At 51.3% G+C, this 19879-nt stretch overlaps 4 protein-coding genes and 1 long non-coding RNA gene across 14 annotated transcripts in view; all 5 read left to right on the top strand.

Moving 5' to 3' along the window:
• The window catches only part of LOC120904243 (heat shock protein DDB_G0288861-like), a 121038-nt gene extending 117928 nt beyond the window's left edge, over positions 1–3110 (top strand). For all 8 annotated transcript variants that reach the window (XM_040314092.1, XM_040314094.1, XM_040314093.1 and 5 more), the window contains 5 exons: positions 60–212; positions 278–1462; positions 1527–1896; positions 1969–2627; positions 2692–3110. In XM_040314092.1, coding sequence (XP_040170026.1) covers positions 60–212; positions 278–1462; positions 1527–1896; positions 1969–2627; positions 2692–2856 — 2532 coding nt within the window. In that variant the 3' untranslated portion in view covers positions 2857–3110. The remainder of the gene's footprint in view (positions 1–59; positions 213–277; positions 1463–1526; positions 1897–1968; positions 2628–2691) is intronic.
• A 316-nt stretch (positions 3111–3426) lies between these two features.
• LOC120904246 (MD-2-related lipid-recognition protein-like) lies at positions 3427–4494 on the top strand. Its single transcript, XM_040314108.1, has 4 exons — positions 3427–3625; positions 3705–3818; positions 3904–4073; positions 4155–4494. Exons 1-4 carry the CDS (start codon positions 3442–3444, stop codon positions 4251–4253), a joined length of 567 nt encoding a protein of 188 aa, XP_040170042.1. The 5' UTR covers positions 3427–3441; the 3' UTR covers positions 4254–4494.
• Positions 4495–5089: 595 nt separating this feature from the next.
• LOC120904242 (echinoderm microtubule-associated protein-like 2) lies at positions 5090–13310 on the top strand. 3 transcript variants are annotated; one of them, XM_040314089.1, is made up of 7 exons: positions 5090–5369; positions 9777–10094; positions 10264–10576; positions 10805–12362; positions 12436–12523; positions 12595–12821; positions 12901–13310. In XM_040314089.1, exons 1-7 carry the CDS (start codon positions 5339–5341, stop codon positions 13024–13026), a joined length of 2661 nt encoding a protein of 886 aa, XP_040170023.1. In that variant the 5' UTR covers positions 5090–5338; the 3' UTR covers positions 13027–13310. The 3 variants fall into 3 exon arrangements, with proteins under 3 accessions (XP_040170023.1, XP_040170021.1, XP_040170022.1); XM_040314087.1 differs by lacking the exon at positions 5090–5369 and adding an exon at positions 5897–8470; XM_040314088.1 differs by lacking the exon at positions 5090–5369 and adding an exon at positions 8769–9630.
• A 464-nt stretch (positions 13311–13774) lies between these two features.
• Positions 13775–15227, top strand: LOC120901533. Its single transcript, XR_005739302.1, has 2 exons — positions 13775–14624; positions 15007–15227. It is a non-coding gene; the product is annotated as an uncharacterized LOC120901533 (long non-coding RNA).
• Positions 15228–15631: 404 nt separating this feature from the next.
• LOC120903015 (rab-like protein 6) lies at positions 15632–18289 on the top strand. The gene is made up of 4 exons (XM_040312186.1): positions 15632–15985; positions 16085–16737; positions 16802–17626; positions 17712–18289. The coding sequence occupies exons 1-4, from the start codon at positions 15859–15861 to the stop codon at positions 17907–17909; spliced, it is 1803 nt and encodes a 600-aa protein (XP_040168120.1). The 5' UTR covers positions 15632–15858; the 3' UTR covers positions 17910–18289.
• Positions 18290–19879: the final 1590 nt, after the last annotated feature.

The raw sequence follows: 19879 nt of genomic DNA, 5'->3' as shown, positions 1-19879 counted from the left end.
ATCGCGCTCAGGACATAGCTTTATTTATGCAGTATCAATAAATCGTTCCCCTATTCCAGATTGAACGGGAACTGATACTGTCGTCGAACAAAAATTCTTCAAAAATTCCACTCATGCAAGACAACAGAAACACAAGCCTACCGGCATTGTTGAATCGATCCTCAACGTCCGCTATTGGGCCGGATCTGCCAGTGAAACAGACGCAAGCATGGGTAAGTGGGATTTGTTTACTAAATAATCTCATCCATTATTTACAATCTTCTTTCAAACTTTGCAGAATCAACCCCAGATGGATGTTATACATTCGGCCGTTGCTGGTTCGATGCCACGCACGATCGTGCGCTTCCCGGAAGACGTGACGGCGCTTGCCGATCGAGGCGATGGTAGCTTCCAGCGGGATAAAGACGCCACGACGGTAAAGAAATCCGTCACCAAGACGTACCACACTCTGAAGGACCTCATCTCGTCCAAGTTCAAAAAGGATGCCAACGAACAGAGCGACGAACTGAACAATGTGACCTCAATGCTGCATGGGCACCAGTCGAACTTGGATCAGGGTCAATCAGGCAGTCAGCAGCAGCAGCAGCAGCAGCAACACAGCGGCAACAATCAGAGCGGATCGTACATGTACAGCTCGGCCTCCGACAACAACTTGCTGCAGGCACAGTCCAACCTAAACGTGTGGCCGTCCGGCAGCCAAACCAATTCCCCACTGTACTATCACAAGAAGTTCTCCGATCCGGCGGAAAGCTTCGGTGGATCGAAAGCTCTCTCCCAGCCGCAGCTAAACATGGCCAGCGAACAGGGCAGTCGTAACACGCAGCACGTGGTCAGTATGCTGCCGGCACCGGTGGATGGTACGGATAGTGACGATGGTGGCTTTCGGCAGCACAGTGTCAGTCGCCAGACGAATCAACCCCTACCGAACGGATCTGGACAGGGTCAGGGAGCGGCGATGCACGCTAACCGGTCCACACCACAGCAACCCGCCTACATCCAAAACTATCGGCACAATCATGGCCAGCAGCAACAGCAGCAGCAGCCACACAATCAGCAACAGCAGCATCTACAGCAGCAACATCACATGTCGTATCAGCAGGCTGTACATAACGCCAAACAGCGAGCTGCCATGGAGGGTGGCTCGAGTTCTAACATGCAATCATCATCCTACAACACAACGGTGACAGTGGGAGATCAAAGTGGAGGCCATCATCATCATCCGCATCATCATCATCACCACAATCAGGGGGAGGCTGGAATGCAGAAGCACACAATCTCGGTCGACATAAACAGTGGCTCGTCGGTCAACATATCCACCGGAGAGTCGCACGATGCCGGAGCGTACGATAAAAATGGCAATCACTCGTCGAACGTTGATTCTGGTCGCGGTAGCTCCTCCATGGCTACTGCCAGTGCTGACGCGGTGATGGAGAAAAACAAAGTCAAGTCCGACGGTGAATGGGTAAGTACCGTTGATGTGGCGTTGTGGTTTTCAATATAAACTTTGGCTTTTAATAATACGGCAGGTCGATGTAGTTGATGTGGAACTTCGAAACATCCTCGAGCCGGGGATGAAATCGTTGAACCTTCGACCCGAGAGCACCATGTCCGAAAGTGCCTCATCAATGTCCCCACCGCTGCCGCCACTATCGCCGCACGAAACGTATAACCACAGCGTTGGGCAGACCAGTGGCAACACCCAGACAAAACCAAACAATGCTTCCAAGCTGCAGAAGCAAGAGTACGGCACGGATACGTACAACCGGGCAAGCAAAAATCCGCAACCGATCGGTCCCTCGAAGGGACAACCCTCTCCCAACACAATACAGAACTACATGAACCATCTGAAGCTATCGAGCAACAAGAAGCACGAGCAGAACGCCCTTAAAAAGCACTGTAAGTATGCAAGCATACGTCTCGATGCCCTCAATCTATTCCAATTTCTATTCCTTCTTTCGCACGAAACAGTGTTCGGCTTAGATACGGATGTTGCCTCAGTCACCAACACAACACGCTCGCTCGATCTCGAATCACTGCTCGGTGGTCCGTGGGACGGTGCCCAGTCGGTGTCCGAGTCGGAGACGGACGGTGGCGGGCTGCAGCAAATCCGTAACCAGCTCGAGGGACTGGAGACGATGTACAGCGAGGTGCTGAAGATGCTCGGCAATCGTATGGCCACGAACGAGTCAACGCTGCGTGCGAATCGACGCCGACGGCACGGCAGCATGTCGTCGCTACCGTCCAGCTCGATCAGCGGCCGCCCGATCCGGGATCGGCGAAGACTGGACGAGCGCCGTAAGGTGCGTGACATCAAGGGCATTAACAAGCGTTTCCAGCGGTTGGAATCGCACGTCGTCACGCTTGCTCGCAGCGTGGCCCATCTGTCGTCCGAGATGCGCTCGCAGCACCTGGTTTCACAGGAACTGGAGGAGTTGCGCAATGATCTCGCACTGCTACGCTCCCAATCGATGCACAACCTACCGATGAACAGTAGCGGGAATGCGGCAAACGCTTCCTCCCGGGAACCGATCAATCTGACCAACCCGAAGCGGGTCAAGAAGTTGACCAAGTTCTTTGGCGAAGATCCTCCGCTAATGAAGCTGTTTCTTAAAAAGCTCGGCTACGAGGTAAGCTGTTCACTAACGAAACCTTCCCAGCCAACAAACTTACTCAATCTGTACTTCTTTGCAGAAATATGCTCCCATCTTCGAGAGTGAACGCGTCGGTATGATCGAGCTGCCGTATCTGGGCGAGGAACGGCTGCAGAAGATGGGCATACCGCTCGGGCCCAGACTGAGGATACTGCAGGAGGCGCAAATATCGCTGTGTCGTGATACGACGCTCTGCATCGTTTGAGCCGCGCGGATCGTACGTGGTTAGGCTGAGCCAAAGAACTAAAATCGGAAAAGCAAATATACACACACACAGAAGTATTTTAGACATCGCGTGAAAGTCTGCTCGGTGCAAAAGATTAAGGTAATGGGGGGGGGAGAGGGAGGTGCTAGTTCAACTCAAGTCTCTCTGGCGTATTAGTGGTCGTCTGCTTATCGCGCCCGCAGTCCAGTGACTAGAAAATTACGGAATTAAATCTCATTATACTATATAAGCAACACATTATCGCCCATCGCTTTCGTTTGGTGAATATCACAGCAACGTTTTTTGTCAAAATATACACTGTCCTTCCTCACGAATCGCAACGCAACATCTGAAACCAGCAGCCATTGACCTTACAAATATTCCAACACTCAAAAAGTGGAACCATTCCTTGGTGCCCATCGCCCGCGATCGCCTATTGCTCGCAAGACCTCATTTGATTACAGGAAAGCGATTAACGCCTGCGCTGCAGTTCGATCCTGATAAGAGAACGCCAAACACACGGCCAATTCATTGGAAAGACAAACGATCGGTTCGGAACTCTGAACAACGCCATCTGCCTCGCTGATGATCTGTTGGCTGCCATGTCAGTCTTTACTGATTGCTAGCAGCAGCAGCATCACTGTTAGCGTGAGTCCGTGTGTTCCTTCTCAAGTGAAAATGAAGTACTTTCAAACAGTCGCTATTGTGGCATTGTGCCTCAATGTGGCTTGGGCAGAAGTAGTGAACTTTAAGAAATGTCCCGGTGAAGGTAGAGTGGCTCAGAAATTCACAATCCTACAAGAGTTGTTTGTACGTTAATTCCATTTCCTTTCCGAAAACAAAAACAGAGAAATGTACAATCCATGAGGTTTCGATCTCGCCCTGCCCGGAAGCGGCGGAAGGAGTTGCCTGCACCGTGTACCGTGGAACGAACGTTAGCATATCGTTCGACTTTACCCCCGGTATGTGCGACGACCAATGTCCAGAACCACTCCAATGTCCAGTCGTTTTAATCTGGTTCCATCCTGCTCCGTTCTGTCGTTTCAGAGTTTGCCGCAAACGAGCTGACTGCCGATGTGTCCTGGACTCAGCCAAATTTTGATCTGCCCTTCGTTGGCATGGACACGGCAGCCTGCAAGTCTACCAAGTGTCCCACGGTGTCCGGCACTCGGCAAACGTACGCCTACGATTTGCCCATCAAGAAGTCTTACCCTCCGGTAGGTAGTAAACGGTAGACGGAACCATAACTTTACTTCCATTACACGAGGCCATCTTGGTGATATAACTTCTTCCCACAGAAACACTACGACGTGAAGTGGAAGCTGACCGGCGAGAACAGCGAATCATGCTGCTTCATCGTGCAGATCAACATTACCAAGAAGAGCAAGCGCACTTAGGACGTACCATTTTGGAAAGGCTACTAAAACAACGCTGGTGGGACGACCGTGTACAACTCCCCCCCCAAAAAAATACATTCAATTATGTCCGATCAATGCTTTATTAGCCATTAAAGTGTCCACACACGCACGCGCTTTGACAATAGTACAATAGAGGCGATGTAATTACTTCCAACCATGTGTAATAAACGATGGAGTTCGCGCAACGGCGGTCAATAAAATGGGCCACACATCAACCTAATCTTTAAACTTCTTCTTCCCTCTATCACGCTGTGTGGCTGCCCCCAGGGCACACCCCACCAAAGTAAACATTGCCCGTAGCGGCGGACCCTTAACCTTGACATCACCAAAGGCGTCCGGTAGCGCGTAAAGCGCCTTCCAAGATCAGCTTGCTGCTGCTGCTGCTGATGATGATGATGATGATGGTTCACGCGCACTTCCAAAAGGTCAGCGGTGCGTGAGGAACTGGAAGGTTTTGTGTTGATATGGCCGCTCGCGTGGCAGCTAGAGCAGGAAGGTAAGACTGGCCGCGTCGTGTGTGTGCAAGCAAAGGCACCACATCTCGCGTATATGTTGTGCCAAATTGGCCAAACCAATTCATTCAACACCCAGCAGCAGCAGCAGCAACCAACTGCATGGGAAGGAATTGGCGGGAAGGGTGGGGTTGGCTGATGATCAGCGTTCGGCGGCGGAGGAGCTAAGTAAAAGGGGTTTCGGGTTTTCGCTCAATACCGTTTTTGGAAAGAGGTTCAATTCAACCATAAATACATACACTCTTTGGCAGGGGCTTGCGCGTGGCCGTTATGGGTTGCGCTGTTTGTGCGCAGCGCCAGTGGCCAACGATCATCATCGCCAACAGCATCGCAGTGCAGGGGATACGTCGTTGATCCGAGCAGAATTGTTCATCCGGCGCAAACACACAGAGCACAGTTTTCGGTGACCTCAATTCGTGGCTGCTGGTCAGCGCGCCGTGTCAGCGCATAACCTTGTGAACTTGGGTGAAGCTGAGCTGCCGTCAGATAGAGAGAGAGAAAGAGCTAGCGTCGGGATCTCGTGGGGAGCAGAAGTGCCAGGACGTCGATCAGATGATAAAGTATCATCGGGTGCAATCATTAGGTAGGAATTTCATCAAACAAATCACATTCTTTGCGATATCCTTGAAGTGATCCTTGCTCGTCATGTGAGTCCACGCGCTCCGACCTTCTTGCGCTGTTCTGTGAGGGTCATTCAATCACGTGACAAATGTTGAAAGGTGAACCAGTTTAAAAATGGCTGCGTGAAGCACACAGGATTCTGGCGCCAAATAGGGCTTCCACGGTAAAAGGATACAAAGAGACGCGTTTTAAAACGCCCTAACGGTCAAAAGCCACCTGTTCCCTGTGCCGTTTGGCTTCGCTAGAAAATGTCATATGGTGTGTGGTGCGAGAGCAAGACAGCACCGCCTGCAAGGGAGCAGCCCTTGCTGTCGCTTGCTCTTTCGCTCGCACCATACGGGCAGGTAAGCGAACTTGCCCGCTTACCGGTGTGTGCGTTACAACAATGTAAGGTGCGTCCGTATACACACCGTTACGCGCACACTACCTGCGAAGCGGGTGCTCGGTTGATGGTGTGCGTGTGATCGCCACTCAGCTTCAATCGCCCCACGGGAATAGAGCACACACAGTGCACTGTGCATTTCTCCTAAGCCATCGCGATTTTTAGCTGCGCGTACGGCTCTCCAGCTGCCCGAGTACCGAAAAAGGGGAATTTTATCGTATCGTGTGTCGTTTCGCTGCGGGAGCGTTGGAAAGGAAAGGTGGTCAATTGTGTTTCAGCGGTGTGCGTATAAACAGAAAAAGGGCCTCTTCATGTGCAAATTTGTGTGACAAAAAAGCACTCTCCAGCCATCGCCGTATAAAATCAAGAAGCATTCTCTCAAGTGGTGCACTTTGCTTTGCAGTCAAACGTACACACGGTGCAAGGGAGGGAGCGCGACAGAGAGGGTACAGGGCTATCGTTGCCTTAATTAAGCGAAACATCGACGCGTGTTAAGTGTAAATATTTGGTGACAAAACAAAAGACGCATCCATATCGCCGAGTGTTTACAGAGTGGTGTTTCATTCAGCACAAGCTTTCGAAAGCTCGAACAATTGTCGCAGCATTGTCCAGTGCGTGTGTTTGTGTGTGTATGTGATACTTTTTTGCTCACTGTCTTCCCCCCCGGTTGTGGGGTTTCCACAAACGTGTCCGAAACGGTGACTGTTCCGGGGGAACGGTGTGTGGAATGTCGCTGGAAAACAGCATAGTTGTCCCACTTTCCGCCGCACACCGTACGACATTCCGGCAGCAGCAGCAGCAGCAGTAGCAGCAGTTCGTGCTCATCTTCTTCGTCGGTGGTGAATACCGGAATCGGCAGTGGTGTGGCCGTTTGCCAAAAAATGAGCCGAAACTAATAGCAGTCTAACGACGAAGTCGCTACAAAAAACACGCCCCATACTTAGTACCGAAATTCCGCAGAGCCGCGAGCTCGTTTCTCTCCACCATTGGGCCAGCATCTCTTGCGCGCGTGTTCCGTAAGGAGGAGGAGAGCTCCAAATACCGGTAACGGTACAGCGGAAAAAAAGGCAAGGAAAAGCTTCACCCGCCCGCTCCGTCAGGGGGGAAAGGAAAGCAAAAACTGTGCCAACAGTACTGTGAAGACGGCAGCGACGAACCAGCAGACAGAACCAGCGTGTGAGTTGGGTCGTTTTCATCTCTTCTCATCTCAGGGAAAGGAGAGCGCATTTTAAGCATGGGAAATTGTGAGCTACTTAATTTTCTTGTGACGTGACAAAGTAGAGCAACAACCATAAACGCGCTAACCTGCCTTGGCCGGTTCATTCATTCCGGTGAAGTTAAAACGTTCGCTTCGTTGTGTGAAGCTTTGCTGGTGCCGCGCTGGGTGAGGTGGAGAGAGTTATCTAAACAACAACAAACCGCTCGGTTCGCGGTCAGAAGCCGCGTTATCACCAGCACAAGGGGTAGCCTGATCCGCGAGAGCGAGCGCGCAGCACACAATCACGAACGTGCCTAAATTTCCGCGATGCTATCACTGCGCACACACCATCACCAGTAAAGCAACGCCCGGCTCGCCGCGAAAACGCATCCCAAAATCGACCCCGAAAGCCATTAATATTCACACCCCGGCGCCCGGCAACGACGAGACACGTACACGTTTGGCATTTTATTATTATTTTTTGCCGGCGTACGACCAATAATACACACCGACGTCCGGAGGCGGAAAATGTCCACCGGAAAGCCTGCGGACTTACGGTAGTGAGGTGGCGAAGAAAGCGGTTGAAAGGGGGACCAACGATGATGGTGATGGTATTCCAGCTCGTCGCCCCACCATGTTTGGCCATGCCATGATGTCATTCGATGTGTGAATTAGCTGAACCATCAGCCCATACGAACGGCGAGCCCCGTCGTCGTACTCTGTTGGTGTCGTACGCAAAGCGACCGGACCGGTCTGGAGAGCTTTCGCTGGCGAGCAACGACGAGTTGGTCGAAAGCAAACAATCCGAAGGCCACTACTTCCCGGTGATGTGTTAACTAATAGCGACAGAAAAAACACACGAAAAAACGCATCAAATAATAAGGAAAGGAGGGGGGCACGTCGCACGTTATTCGGGGGGCACATGCCGCGGTTACTAGATCCATCAAAGTATAATCACCCATTGCTGCTCATCGCCCACTGATTGTAGCGATAGTGTGATCACCAAAAAAACGGTTCCATCCATCATAAAAGGGCCGCCCCGTGGTAGAAGGGGTTGAAATTGAAGAAGGGAGCTCAACACAAAAAAACTGTACACCAACCTTCAAAGTTTATCTATTTGACGCTGTTAACACCGGTGGATGTGTGTGTGTGTCTGTGTGTGTTTGTGTTTTAGTAGAACCAACACAAAAAGAAAAGGTTTCGCACCCAGCGATGAGCAACGAAACTGACCAGGAAACGGCTGCTACGACTGGCGAAGGAGGAGGGGATATTGTTAAAAGCTCCACCATGATGTCGACTCAACATCAACATCACCATCATCATCACATAATGTCCACCAGCGTGGAGGAGGTGGATGAGCAGGTACTGGAAATGACACAGTCAACGACCACCGTCAGCAGCAGCAACAGCAGCAGCGGCAATACCACCAACAACATCCACAGCCGGGCGCAAAAGTCATACAAAAATTTGCATGAATTTTCAGGTGAGTAGGTATCAAGCAAACGCACGCTCTCATGCTTTTTAGCTATCCTCTGTACTTGTAGCGAACGGTCCAGCCCCACACCAACGCCTACGACACCCGGTGTGTTTGATAGCCGTTTACCAAATGCAGCATCCACCAAGAAAAAGCGAACAACAAATTGTCATTTGTTTAAGCGTTTCGTTTTCTAAGTATCCCAAAAACAGCTCCAAGTCCACCCACACGGACGGAGGCAATATTTCGGGCATTCTCAAGCACACCCCTCTCTCTCTCTCCGGCGGCTATCTCTCGAAGGAGGGACATGACGGGGCAACATGCGGCATCGCTGTACAGTTTTTGATTGTGCAGTGCGATAGAGCAGCGACGATGGTGATAATAAATAGCGCAAAACACAACAAGAGACACACTGGACTGCAGCCGCCGCCGCCGTGGCCCTCTCTCTCTCTCCTGTGCACCCTTAACGTACGAGCTGCCCTATCTAAAACATCACACAAGCCACCACAACAAACCACCGTCACGGGCGCGGAGTGTCCAGCAGTAACATCAGCAGCAGCAGCAGGGTGTCTATAGGCACGCCATATCACAGCGAATTCCATAGCCCTCGCCGCTGCTGTACGAGCCTCACCGTGCTGTGTAGTGGGTTGATTAGAGTAGAGTGTGCGCGCATGTTCCGCCAAGCTACGCGAAAAAACGGGGAAATACGTTCACAAGCAGACCGTCCTTTTCCCCGCTTCGGCAGTTGTGTGGCGCTGCCGGAAAGCACGAGCGTGTGACGGCGAGCCCGGCTGTCACCTGCCCGTTTTACGCACGGCGACGTGTTTGTGTTGTGTTGTGATCCCGGTGTCCTGTTTTGTTTTCGTTATCCTGCGGATACCGGCGTTGCTCAAAATGTGTCTCACAGTGCTGGCGGGCTGCTCGTAGCGCGTCCAACCATATCATCACCATCCCCCTCGATGTGGTGTAGTGTTTGCTTGTTGTCGCGTTGTGTAACGACGATCGGTGTGTAGTATTTGCTCAATCATCACCACCAACACCTTCCGCTCGTACACCAAGGGGGTTGGCGGAGGCAACCAATGACCAAATGTCCGCAGTACAGCCCGTGTTGTCAACAGCGGACACCGCGAAGAAGACGATGGATGCGTCGAACGGTTCCAAAGAATGGCGTAAATTTGTTTTTCTTCTTCCTAAATACCCTTTTGCCACCCCATTCTGACCCACTTTTAGGCGTAGGATTACCGAGGTCAGTGTGAACGTGTGTCCTTGAACTAATCGAACGCTGTGTGTGTTTTTCTCTCTCTCTTCGTTGCAGAGGAAATGCTGGAAACCGAAAAGGCCGGCCTAGTGGAGCGAGTGTACGATCTCGAGCGGCAGGTACTGGAGCACAAGGATGAGATCGTCTGTCTCAAGTCCACGCTGGCCGATGTATTACGTCGGCTGGCCACGATAGATAACAGCTACGAGAACAGTACGAGTGGCAGCGGCCGCGGTGGTACCGGGACGCCTGCGGCGGGCGGTACGGGAGGAAGCAGCGGCGGACATCATACGGTCAGCGATAACGTTTCCGCCAGTGGGCAGAATAGTTTATCCAGCAAAAGTTTTCGCTTCTCCCGCAACACACTCACGAGGCGTAGGTGTACAGTTGGCTATTTTTAAAACCACACAAACACACACACACCTACACACTCAGCGAACCCGTAAATGATTTATTATCGCGGGATCGTTGCCTTCTCCCATAGGGGGGGTGGTTTACAACAAAAGCATGCTAATTCCTTATCACTATTCATTTCGCGTTTCAGTAAATTCCACCGTGGATGAAAAACGCTTCGGTCGCGTCCCGTCGCGGGTGACCAGCTCGCCGTCCCGCGTAAAGACGAACCTCGCGCAAAAGGCCATCCACTATTCGAACGGCTCGCTGCACTCCGACTCGATGAGCAGTCATTCGATCTCGCCCGCCCCGTCCCCTTCGCCGCGGCAACCGAATGCGTCCGCCGTGGCCAACTCGCACCATGCCCTGCTCGCGTCGTCCGGCGGCATGGGCAAGCGGTGGTCCTCGACGGGGGATTTCATCAGCACACCCGGCAGCCCGAGCGGCACCGGAAGCAGTGGAAGGTACGGCAACAATGATGTCCGGCTGCGTTAGGAGGGCTACCTTTGATCCGGATTTGTTTGCTAAGATTTGATAAGATTAATCTTTCGCATGGCCCCAAATCTTGCATTAGAAGCTTATCTACTGTGGGGATTTATTACGGCTAGAAAACACTCATTCGCTGGGTAGTTCAATTGCCCTTCATATTATTTGTCTCACTAACTGTATGTACCATGCTTTCCCCTTTCCAGCATGTCGAGGTTTTCGGCCAAATCACTGCTGAATCTCAGTGGCAACTCCAGCCGCCAGGGCCAAACGCATCCGTACGTGCAGCGAAAGAACGAGGACGACGAGTACGTGAAGCTGTACATCAGCGGACGGCCGATCGTAATTCACCTTCCCGAAGCACAACTGTCCACGTACGAGCTGACGAAGGTGCAGCCGGCCCCGAACAGACGCTTGCGGCTCGATTGGGCCTACGGCTACCGCGGCAAGGACTGTCGGTCCAATCTGTACCAGCTGCCGACCGGCGAGATGGTGTACTTTGTGGCAGCCGTCGTCATCCTGTACAACATGGACGAGCACACGCAGCGTCACTACCTCGGGCACACGGATGACGTGAAGAGCCTGGCCGTCCATCCGAACAAGCTGCTGGTGGCCAGCGGTCAGTGCGGTGGACATGAAGGGCGCGATTCGCTACCTCACATCCTCATCTGGAACTCGGTCTCGTTGGCCACGCTCAACATGATCGGTTGCGGCGAGTTTACCGGTTCGATCAACTGCCTTTCCTTCAGCCGAGCGGACAGTGGCAGCATTCTGGCCGCAATCGATGATTCGCCGGACAAGATCATCTCCATCTGGGACTGGCAGAAGAAGGAGGGCGGCCGCAAGATCACCGAAACCAAGTGCTCGGTCGATACGGTGGTGGCGGTCGAGTTTCACCCCCTCGATAAGGGACAGATCATTACGATAGGGAAAAATCATATCGCCTTTTGGTCGCTCGACCAGAATGGCATGCTGTACAAGCGGATGGGCGTGTTCGAGAGCTTCGAGAAGCCCAAGTACGTGACGGCCATCTCGTTCACGCAGACGGGCGACGTCGTGACCGGCGATTCGAGCGGCAATCTGGCCGTGTGGAAGCGGGGCACCAACGTTATCAGTCGCTTCCTGAAGAAGGTGCACGAGGGACCGGTGTTCTCGATCTGTGCCCTGCGCAATGGGGGCTTCGTGACGGGCGGCAAGGATGGACTGCTGCTGCTGTTCGACGACGCGCTGCACATCAAGGCGGAACAGATCGTCGAAGCACACTTCGGAGCGGTGCGAGTCGTAGCGGAGGGCAAAGGCTCGCAGCTGCTCATCGGTACGACGAAGAACTGCATACTTTCCGGCGACTTTACCCTCAGCCTCGTGCCGATCGTGATGGGCCACACGGACATTCTGTGGTCGCTGGCAACGCATCCGCAGGTGGCACAGTTCGTCACCGGCGGGCGGGACAGGTTGCTGCAGCTGTGGGACTCGCTGTCGCACTCGGTCGTGTGGAGCAAGGACATCGGCGAACCGATCCACGCGGTCCAGATAGCGAATGCGGGCGACGTGATTGTGGCGGGCGGTGTCGGTGGCCGTTGGTCGGTGTTCGATATCGTAACCCGGGAGCTGTTGGCCACGTACACGGACGGGCAGGAGGTGATACAGTGCATGCAGTTCTCACCCGACGGTAATCTGCTGGCGGTCGGCTCCAAAGACAACTGCATCTACATCTACCAGTGCACGAAGGTGGCGCACCGGTTTTCCAAGATTGGAAAGTGCACGGTAAGTGACAACAGGCGGAATTGCAACGTGCAACAAGTTTCATACTAATGTGACTTCTACTTTGTCTTTGCAGGGTCATTCTAGTTTCATATCACATCTCGATTGGTCCAAGGACAGTCAAGTGTTGCGATCGAACTCGGGCGACTACGAAATATTATACTGTAAGCTCTCGTGCTCGTGCAGGTCGTGTATAGTTCGATCAATTTCTTTAATTGGATTCTTCCACCCACAGGGAATCCCACGCTTTGCCGCCAAATAACGAGCCAAAGCACGGTAAAGAACCTTGAATGGGCCACCCAAAACTGCTCGGTCAGCTTTGAAACGATCGGCATTTGGCCGGAAAATTTCGACGGCACGGACATCAACAGTGTGTGCAAGGATGGCGAGGAGCAGTTCCTGGTTTGTGCCGATGATTTCGGCAAAATTCGACTGTTTAGTTTCCCAGCTTCGCAGCCAAAGGTAAGAGATGGAACTTATCCGCTAGAGGGAGAAGAGTTTGTATTAAAAGAGTGTCTTCTTTTTGCCATGGCTTTTCCAGTCGCTATCGCATAGTTACAGGGGACACAGCAGCCACGTAACAGCGGTACAGTTTATGCACGATGGCGTCCGTCTTCTGTCGGCCGGCGGTATGGACACGAGTGTACTGCAATGGCGAGTAGTGTAAGAGCCTTTCGAGGAACAGCAACAGGAAGGAGGGTTTACATTCCACAAAGATTCACAAAGCATTTTCATTCCGCTTCCAATTCTACCGCCCGGCTGTGTGTTGTCTCCGTCTCCCCTTTGGCAAACAGTCTGGGTCGGGGCCAGCACAGGGTGTGCGTGCGTGCGTGTGATGATGAGGAAGAACAAAGTTTATTTTATATTTTATCTAGCACCGATACTAACTTATTATTTTATCACAATTATTGTTAAGCGTAAACCGGCGAATAAATTAATCGTTCTAAAAGACGTTGCGTTCAAAAGATTGCTGTTTCTAGCCAACGCTCAGTTCAAATCGGGTAAACAAAGCAAAGAAACTGTTTGTGTGCGTGAAATAATCCCATCCTATTCACTCCACATGGGCCGCAGCGCACAGTGGTCGATTCTGTCTCGGAATTATTGGTCGTACTTTTAGCTAGAACTGCTGTAAAGTTTAAAAAAAAACGCTACTAAATTTCCTTTTCAAAATTCAGCATGTTATTGGAACGCTTTGGTTGTTTATTCGATTACTATTTTTACAATTGTTGGTTGAACAAGAAACCGGAAAAGCAATAAAAACCGCTCGACACGGTGTGTCAACAGTGGATGCGGGATTATTCGGGTTTCCATGCCGAAATGTCACGGAAAATCGCGACTGGGAACTGCTGCTCGATTCGCACCATATTGGTGTCGTGCAACTGCTCGAACGGCTGTACTTCCGCTTTCGTCTCCGGTGCAAGCAGACGTGTGTCGCGTTAGCTGCGTAGAAAAGTTGTGGTTAAGTCAGGGCAAAGTGTGAATTTGGTTGTAAAAAGTGGTTAAAACCGGTGGTGGGCTAAATTTGGGAACATTTTAACTCGTTTGAGCAGGAAAATAGGTTTGAATCGGGAATTTGGAGTGTTTTTCGGGGCGTCTGCTTGATGGTCGGCATTTTCGGCACTCAAGTAGGCTTGGCGTGGTTTCCCCTTCGCTCACTTGTACCATGGTGGCGGATGCGCTGGTGTGTCGAGCGTAGGGGAGTGATTTTCATCTTGTATTAAGTTTTATTTGGGCTCAGAATGGCGAGTGATTTGTGTGAAACGAACCATTTTTGCTTAGTCCAATTTCATAGCATGGTTTTTGTTAGGGTTTTGTTTCACTGCGCTTGCATGGTCCGTTCCCTGAACGTGTGCTCAGCAGGTAGCAGTGTTGAAGCGCCAAATGCAGACGGCTTGGGTTATGGTGGTGTGTGGTGTACACCATTGCTTTTTTCATAGAATGGAGGGCTTCATTATTCTGTGTGCGTGGTCGATCGGGGAACTGTACGCTTATCGTGTGATGTTTCGCAGTATATCCCTGTGAGTTTGCTACTTTTCAATGGTCAAATCACAGGAGTATACTGTGAGATGTTGCCGGTTACTTAGGCCAGCGAAGAGAAAAAAGGCGGGGTGATGAACTGTGCCCGTCCGCCATGTGCTTGTAGATTTCGTCAAAGCAGGCATAGGAGGCTTGTGCTTGTATGTGTGTGTGTGATGCGTGCGGCTTCTCTATCTTCCCATGTTCTGCTGCTTGCGGGGCGTGCTGTACCGTGAAACGGAAAAGAAGGTAACTATCGTTCATGTGAATGTGTGTGTGTGTGCGTGCGCGTACGCGCCATAACCACAAAAATGTGTGTGGTGTCCGTGTGTCGGTCGAGAGAAAACCGTCCGTGGCGGGGTGGTGATGTGTGGTTTTTGGTGTGGCGCGTGTTTTCTTCCGTTCTCTTGAAGCATCACAGTCGGTCAAATTTACAATGATGAGAAACCAAAGAGCCAATCCAATGAGCTTTCTTTAACGGTGATGCAAACCCAAGTCCAAAATATCTGAGTCATATTTGCCGGCTTTCATGTAGAACGTGTGAAAATGAACGCGCGCGCTCTGCTACACAATCAACAGCAAAAATGGATAAGCACGTACTAACCTCACTTTTTGCTTCTATTTTTCACAGAACAGATTCTTCCCGTCTCAGCTTTGGCATGGTGTGGTGCAGTAGAAATGGAATTGTTAGAAAAAACGGACACATGGAGTTATCTAGGGAAGCGATGCTTTCAAGACCATGTGTTCGGCTGAGCGCGTGGTGTGTAAGCCGCGGTTGTGTTATGCAACAGTTCAATGTGAGTAATAATGGCATTAAGGTGAATCAATAAACGAAACCTCCTCGCATTCTAATGCATATTTCTTTTGCATTTTGTTTAAAATGATCAATATCCGAATGTCCGCTCGATTTTTCCGATTATTCTTTGCAAGTCTCTGGCATTGTTCGTCGTTCTTTTCTGCTTCTTTTTGAACTCAACGGTTTCTTGGTATCGTATTCGCCCGTAGTTCGTAAATATTCGCTGTTCAATATCAACACAGTTGCCTTTCCCAGGAAAAAGAATGACATCAAGACGATGCCGTCGCGTGTTCAAACGCGGTTCGTGGCGTAGAGCTTTCAACGGACCATTCAAAACTTGCAAAGCGTGGCAACAGGGTGGAAGCTCTCGCCGACCGAAGCTTTCCGCGTTTGACGTCTGTTTCGTCAAAAAGTGCGTCCACTTTTTGACGTTTTCGCTGCCACCTGACGTGTTTCGTTAAAAAAAGGGATCAACGAACAAAGTCGTTGATATGTATACAAAAGGAAAAATCAGGATTCGGGTGGGTGGAAAAGTTAGAGCCCCAAAGGTGGAAAACCTACCAGCTGTTTTGGTGGGTTCAAGGGAACCCGTAGTGCGTCATCCCGAATGCAACAGTTCCATCGATAAGGGAGTGTGTGTGTGCCTGTGATGAGTGGAGCGTAATCTCGTCGCCCGCAAGTCGAGTCATGTTTTCCGTCTTCAAGAAGCTAGCCAACAAAAACGATGGCCCGACCGTGTCGATACCGGAGTCCGTTGGCCAGACGATGTCGGATTCGCTTAAGAAGCGATTTTCCCGTGGCGTCCAGTACAACAGTACGTAGCAAGCGTGTAACAGGCGTTCTCGTAACAATCGATTGATTCTTTCCTTTGCTTTCTCTCACCCTTTCTCACCCTCTCTCCCCCCCATGACAGTGAAAGTCGTGATCAAGGGCGATCGGAACGTGGGCAAATCGTGTCTGCTGGAGCGGCTGCAGGGCAAAGCCTTCATCGAGCAGTACACGCCGACGGAGCAGATCCAGGTCGCCAGCATCCAGTGGTCGTTCAAGGCGACGGACGACGTGGTCAAGGTGGAGGTGTGGGACGTGGTGGACCGTGGGAAATCGAAGCAGAAGAGCACGAACCTGAAGCTGACGACGGCCGGCGCAGGTGCGGAACCCGACATTCCCGTGCTGGACGCCGAGTTTCTCGACGTGTACAAGGGCACCCACTGTGTGGTGATGGTGATGGACATTACGAAGGCGTGGACGTTCGATTACGTGTGCCGGGAGCTGCCCAAGGTGCCGACCGACATTCCGGTGCTGCTGCTCGGCAATCACTGTGATATGGGACACCATCGCGTGATTACGGCGGAACAGGTGCACGGGTTCGTCGAGACGGCCAGCCAGGAGCGGAAGGCGGAAATCGTGTACGGGGACAGCTCGATGCGCAACGGGTTCGGGCTGCGGCTGCTGCACAAGTTCTTCGGCATTCCATTCCTCTACCTGCAGAAGAGTGCCCTCGAGGCGTCGCTGAGGAAAAACGCACAGGATCTCGACATCTGCCGGCTGGAGATCGATGAATATCAGGTACTGGGAAACTCCTTCCAAATGTCCCCCTTTTGTACTAAACATACCTTTTTCTCTTCTCCAGAAATCCGACGACTCCGACTACGGACGCTTTCTGGATAATCTGATCAGCAAAAAGAAGGCACGCGAAAGCACCGTCAGCCACCCTACCAGCCCGACCGTTCCATCGGTGATTCGACCGACGAAAAGCATCATCCTTGGCGGTGGACATCCCATCATTGTGCCCGATCGGAACTCACATCTGGCGGTCGCTTCAACGACAACCGTCAACACGGCCAAGCTCAATCCCCAGCGGCAGCAGGAACAGGCGCCGGCCCGCAGCGCCACCATGGCCACACTGTCGTCCGATGCGGGCTTTGGCAAGATCGACAATGTGGATGAGTTTTGTCCGGACGGTGGTGTGCTGGACAAGTCGTTCCTGGAGGACACGGTGGATACGGCGGGACGTCACGTTACGTCACCGCCGCCAGCAATCGAAAGCGATGAAGACGAGGACGATCGTCACAATCCGCTCGTGTCGAGGTTCGATGAGGAAGATCCAGGTGGGGTTGATCTGCCCGATGAACCGGCAGAAGAGCCAAGGCCAGGCAGTAAGGTGACGAATCCTCTCCGAAGCGAACCAGAACGCTCCTCACCACCGGTGCTCCGTTCGCCCGCTGCTCAATACACCGAGCTGGAGGAGGATGGTAATGAGGAAGCGCGGAAGCTGTCCCTGTCCAGCGTGGAGCTGGAGGTGGGCCGCATTACGCCCGGCGTGAAGGAAAAGCTGAACCTAAACTATGAAGGCTGGTCGATGATCGATACAAAGGAGCGTCGATCGCCGGAAGGTGGCGAGGATGTCGTGTCCACCTCGTCCGTGAATCGATCAAAGAGTTCGTCGGAGAAAAAGGTAAGAGAAAAAGGTCCCTTACACATTAAAAATGAGAAATATTGGAAGATATTCAATGTCTCTTTTTGTGTTGGTCCACTTTCAGTCGAAGGATAAGGAGAAAAAGCACAAGAAGAAAAAATCGAGCAAAGAGAAGGACGAAGGGGGAGGTGGGCGCAGCGGCAGCGACGGGAAGCATCACCGGAGCAGCAAACGCAAGAGCCACGTGGACGAGTTCCTGAAGGAGATGCAATCGAATGCGGCGTACGGGGAAGTAGCAGACGAAGCGTACGAAGCACTATGAGAGATTACTGAACTGCCCCCAAAGTTTCCCTCTTTCGCACCTCGAGTTGCTGCTGTTAATGGCCCGTCCTGTCCGATCGAAGAGGGAGAGAGAGAGAGAGAGAGAGAGAGAGAGAGAGAGAGAGCGAGCAAGCCGGACAGTTTCCTTTTTGCGAATTTATAACTCTTATATTCCAACACCATAACTGTTAAGCTTCTTACAATTAACACTAAACTCTCTGTGTGTGTCCCACACAGCAGGTGCTGCTGGCTGGGGGCTGTTTGCTGCCGCCTGTCCATGCTGGGAAAAGGGGAGGGTTTGAAGGAGCAGCAAACGGCTAGCTGGGAAATGAACTACAAAGTTTACTACAAATATATACATTCTATCATGTTTTAACCAAACAGCGGGAGAGTTTTTGTGTGTTGTTTGAGCAGCATGTGCAGCAAGAGCGTGTGATAAGCGCCTAGTAAGAGAGAGCAAGGATACACACTCCGCTGATCCTGATCTCTGCAAATCAACCAAAAAGACAGGGTTCGCCTAACTGATCTCTTTACAGCTTGTATGAAATTAATTGAAAAAACCAGGAATCTATTTTATTTAACGAAAAATGAATCTATTTCCCATTCCCCACCTGTGTAATTAATTTACGTTGTATTTGACTGCTTGTTTTAACTGATGAATCATCATTTCATCTATTTATTCTCTTCTTTCCCAAATCCTCCAAACATTAGCTCTAAAAAAAAGTTAACCAAATACGAATCAATGACATCAATTTAATTATATTACCACTCCTCGGTCGGTCTCGCAAGCAACTGACCAACAACACCACCACCGGCCACGCCGATTCCATTTCCTCTCCATCCGCCACTTGTGCGCAATATTTGTGTGGCGTCCGTAGGAACTGTTACCACATCAAAAGAGAAGCAAACCGGAAGGCACAAAACATCTTCCACCGGACTGGTGCTTCGGTGCTAAATTGCCATCTCCTTGCTGCCGGATTGAACCATTCCCTTCAGCGAGCGAGCGAGCGAGCGAGAGAGAGAGAGAGGACAATAAGTGAAGCAAAAGAAATGAAAAAACGGACGCCCCGAACACGGAAAGGGCTTCCGGGCAGCGGGGAGGATTAACTTTTTTCTCACACTTCTTCGGCTTGCTCGCGTTACGGGGCGTGTGTGTGTGTTCCTTTTTAGGGTTTCCTTCTTCGCCGTACGAAACGCAAAGCAACGAGGGAAGGCGCGTGTGTGTTGAGGAATCCTTGCGGAAAAAAAGGATCCCACCAAAGGGAAGGGTCGAGAAGAGGGCACGAAGGTATGGTAGGACGGCGTCATCATCATCATCATCATCATCGTGTGAGAACGTTGAGTGTGGACTTTCTCAAGCCTGCTTACGGTGAGCAATACACGTACCGGGGGTAACCTGAGCAGTCGAACGAGTGATGGGTTGGGATGGGTTATGGGAGATGTTCTACAATAGATTCAAATGTTTGAAGACTTTTTTTATGAAAACCAGAATAATTTAGCATTATTCATTTTTGTGCAAATTTTCCATATTTTTCAAAATTTAAATGAACGCATGTTACTTGCCCCATTCGTGGCAAGGTTCAATGACTTTCTCTTTTAATGTTCCCTCCCCCCTTTCTCCTGCAGTAGCTGCATTTACGGCGACTCCCTTGCGACACATTTGCAGACTCCAACCGGAACGATCGAACTGCCTTCAACCGGGACTCCCTTCTGTTTGTACCCCGGACCCGATCGTACGGAAGCATAAGCGTGTCCGAGGAGCGCGCCGTAACAAGATCTCAATTATGATTTACCGAAAAGCCGAAAAAATAAAAAGCACAAACCTCACCGCCACCGGATGGAAGCCTCCCGTGTGCGCGCAAAGGCTCACTTCTACGCTGGCGCTAAGCGTGGAAATGTGAGAAACTGCCCGAATCTTCGACCTTCAAGGTGCGACGGCATTCGTCTTTACTTTCCCCCTTTTGCGTGTGC

The sequence above is a fragment of the Anopheles arabiensis genome, chromosome 3 (assembly GCF_016920715.1).
Source record: "Anopheles arabiensis isolate DONGOLA chromosome 3, AaraD3, whole genome shotgun sequence".
Lineage (NCBI taxonomy): Eukaryota > Metazoa > Arthropoda > Insecta > Diptera > Culicidae > Anopheles > Anopheles arabiensis.
The sequence above is the reverse complement of the archived record's forward strand: the minus strand, read 5'-3'. Positions and strand labels throughout refer to the sequence as shown.

Excerpts from the sequence above, each read along its gene's own strand:
- LOC120903015 (XM_040312186.1), top strand. The coding sequence starts at position 15,859 with ATGTTTTCCGTCTTCAAGAAGCTAGCCAACAAAAACGATGGCCCGACC. Across the intron at positions 15,986-16,084 it reads CCGTGGCGTCCAGTACAACA|TGAAAGTCGTGATCAAGGGC; the intron begins GTACGTAGCAAG and ends CCCCCATGACAG. Across the intron at positions 17,627-17,711 it reads AGAGTTCGTCGGAGAAAAAG|TCGAAGGATAAGGAGAAAAA; the intron begins GTAAGAGAAAAA and ends GTCCACTTTCAG.
- LOC120904242 (XM_040314087.1), top strand. The coding sequence starts at position 8,200 with ATGAGCAACGAAACTGACCAGGAAACGGCTGCTACGACTGGCGAAGGA. Across the intron at positions 10,095-10,263 it reads CCGCAACACACTCACGAGGC|TAAATTCCACCGTGGATGAA; the intron begins GTAGGTGTACAG and ends TTCGCGTTTCAG. Across the intron at positions 10,577-10,804 it reads GGCACCGGAAGCAGTGGAAG|CATGTCGAGGTTTTCGGCCA; the intron begins GTACGGCAACAA and ends TCCCCTTTCCAG.
- LOC120904246 (XM_040314108.1), top strand. The coding sequence starts at position 3,442 with ATGATCTGTTGGCTGCCATGTCAGTCTTTACTGATTGCTAGCAGCAGC. Across the intron at positions 3,819-3,903 it reads ATCGTTCGACTTTACCCCCG|AGTTTGCCGCAAACGAGCTG; the intron begins GTATGTGCGACG and ends CTGTCGTTTCAG. Across the intron at positions 4,074-4,154 it reads TCAAGAAGTCTTACCCTCCG|AAACACTACGACGTGAAGTG; the intron begins GTAGGTAGTAAA and ends TTCTTCCCACAG.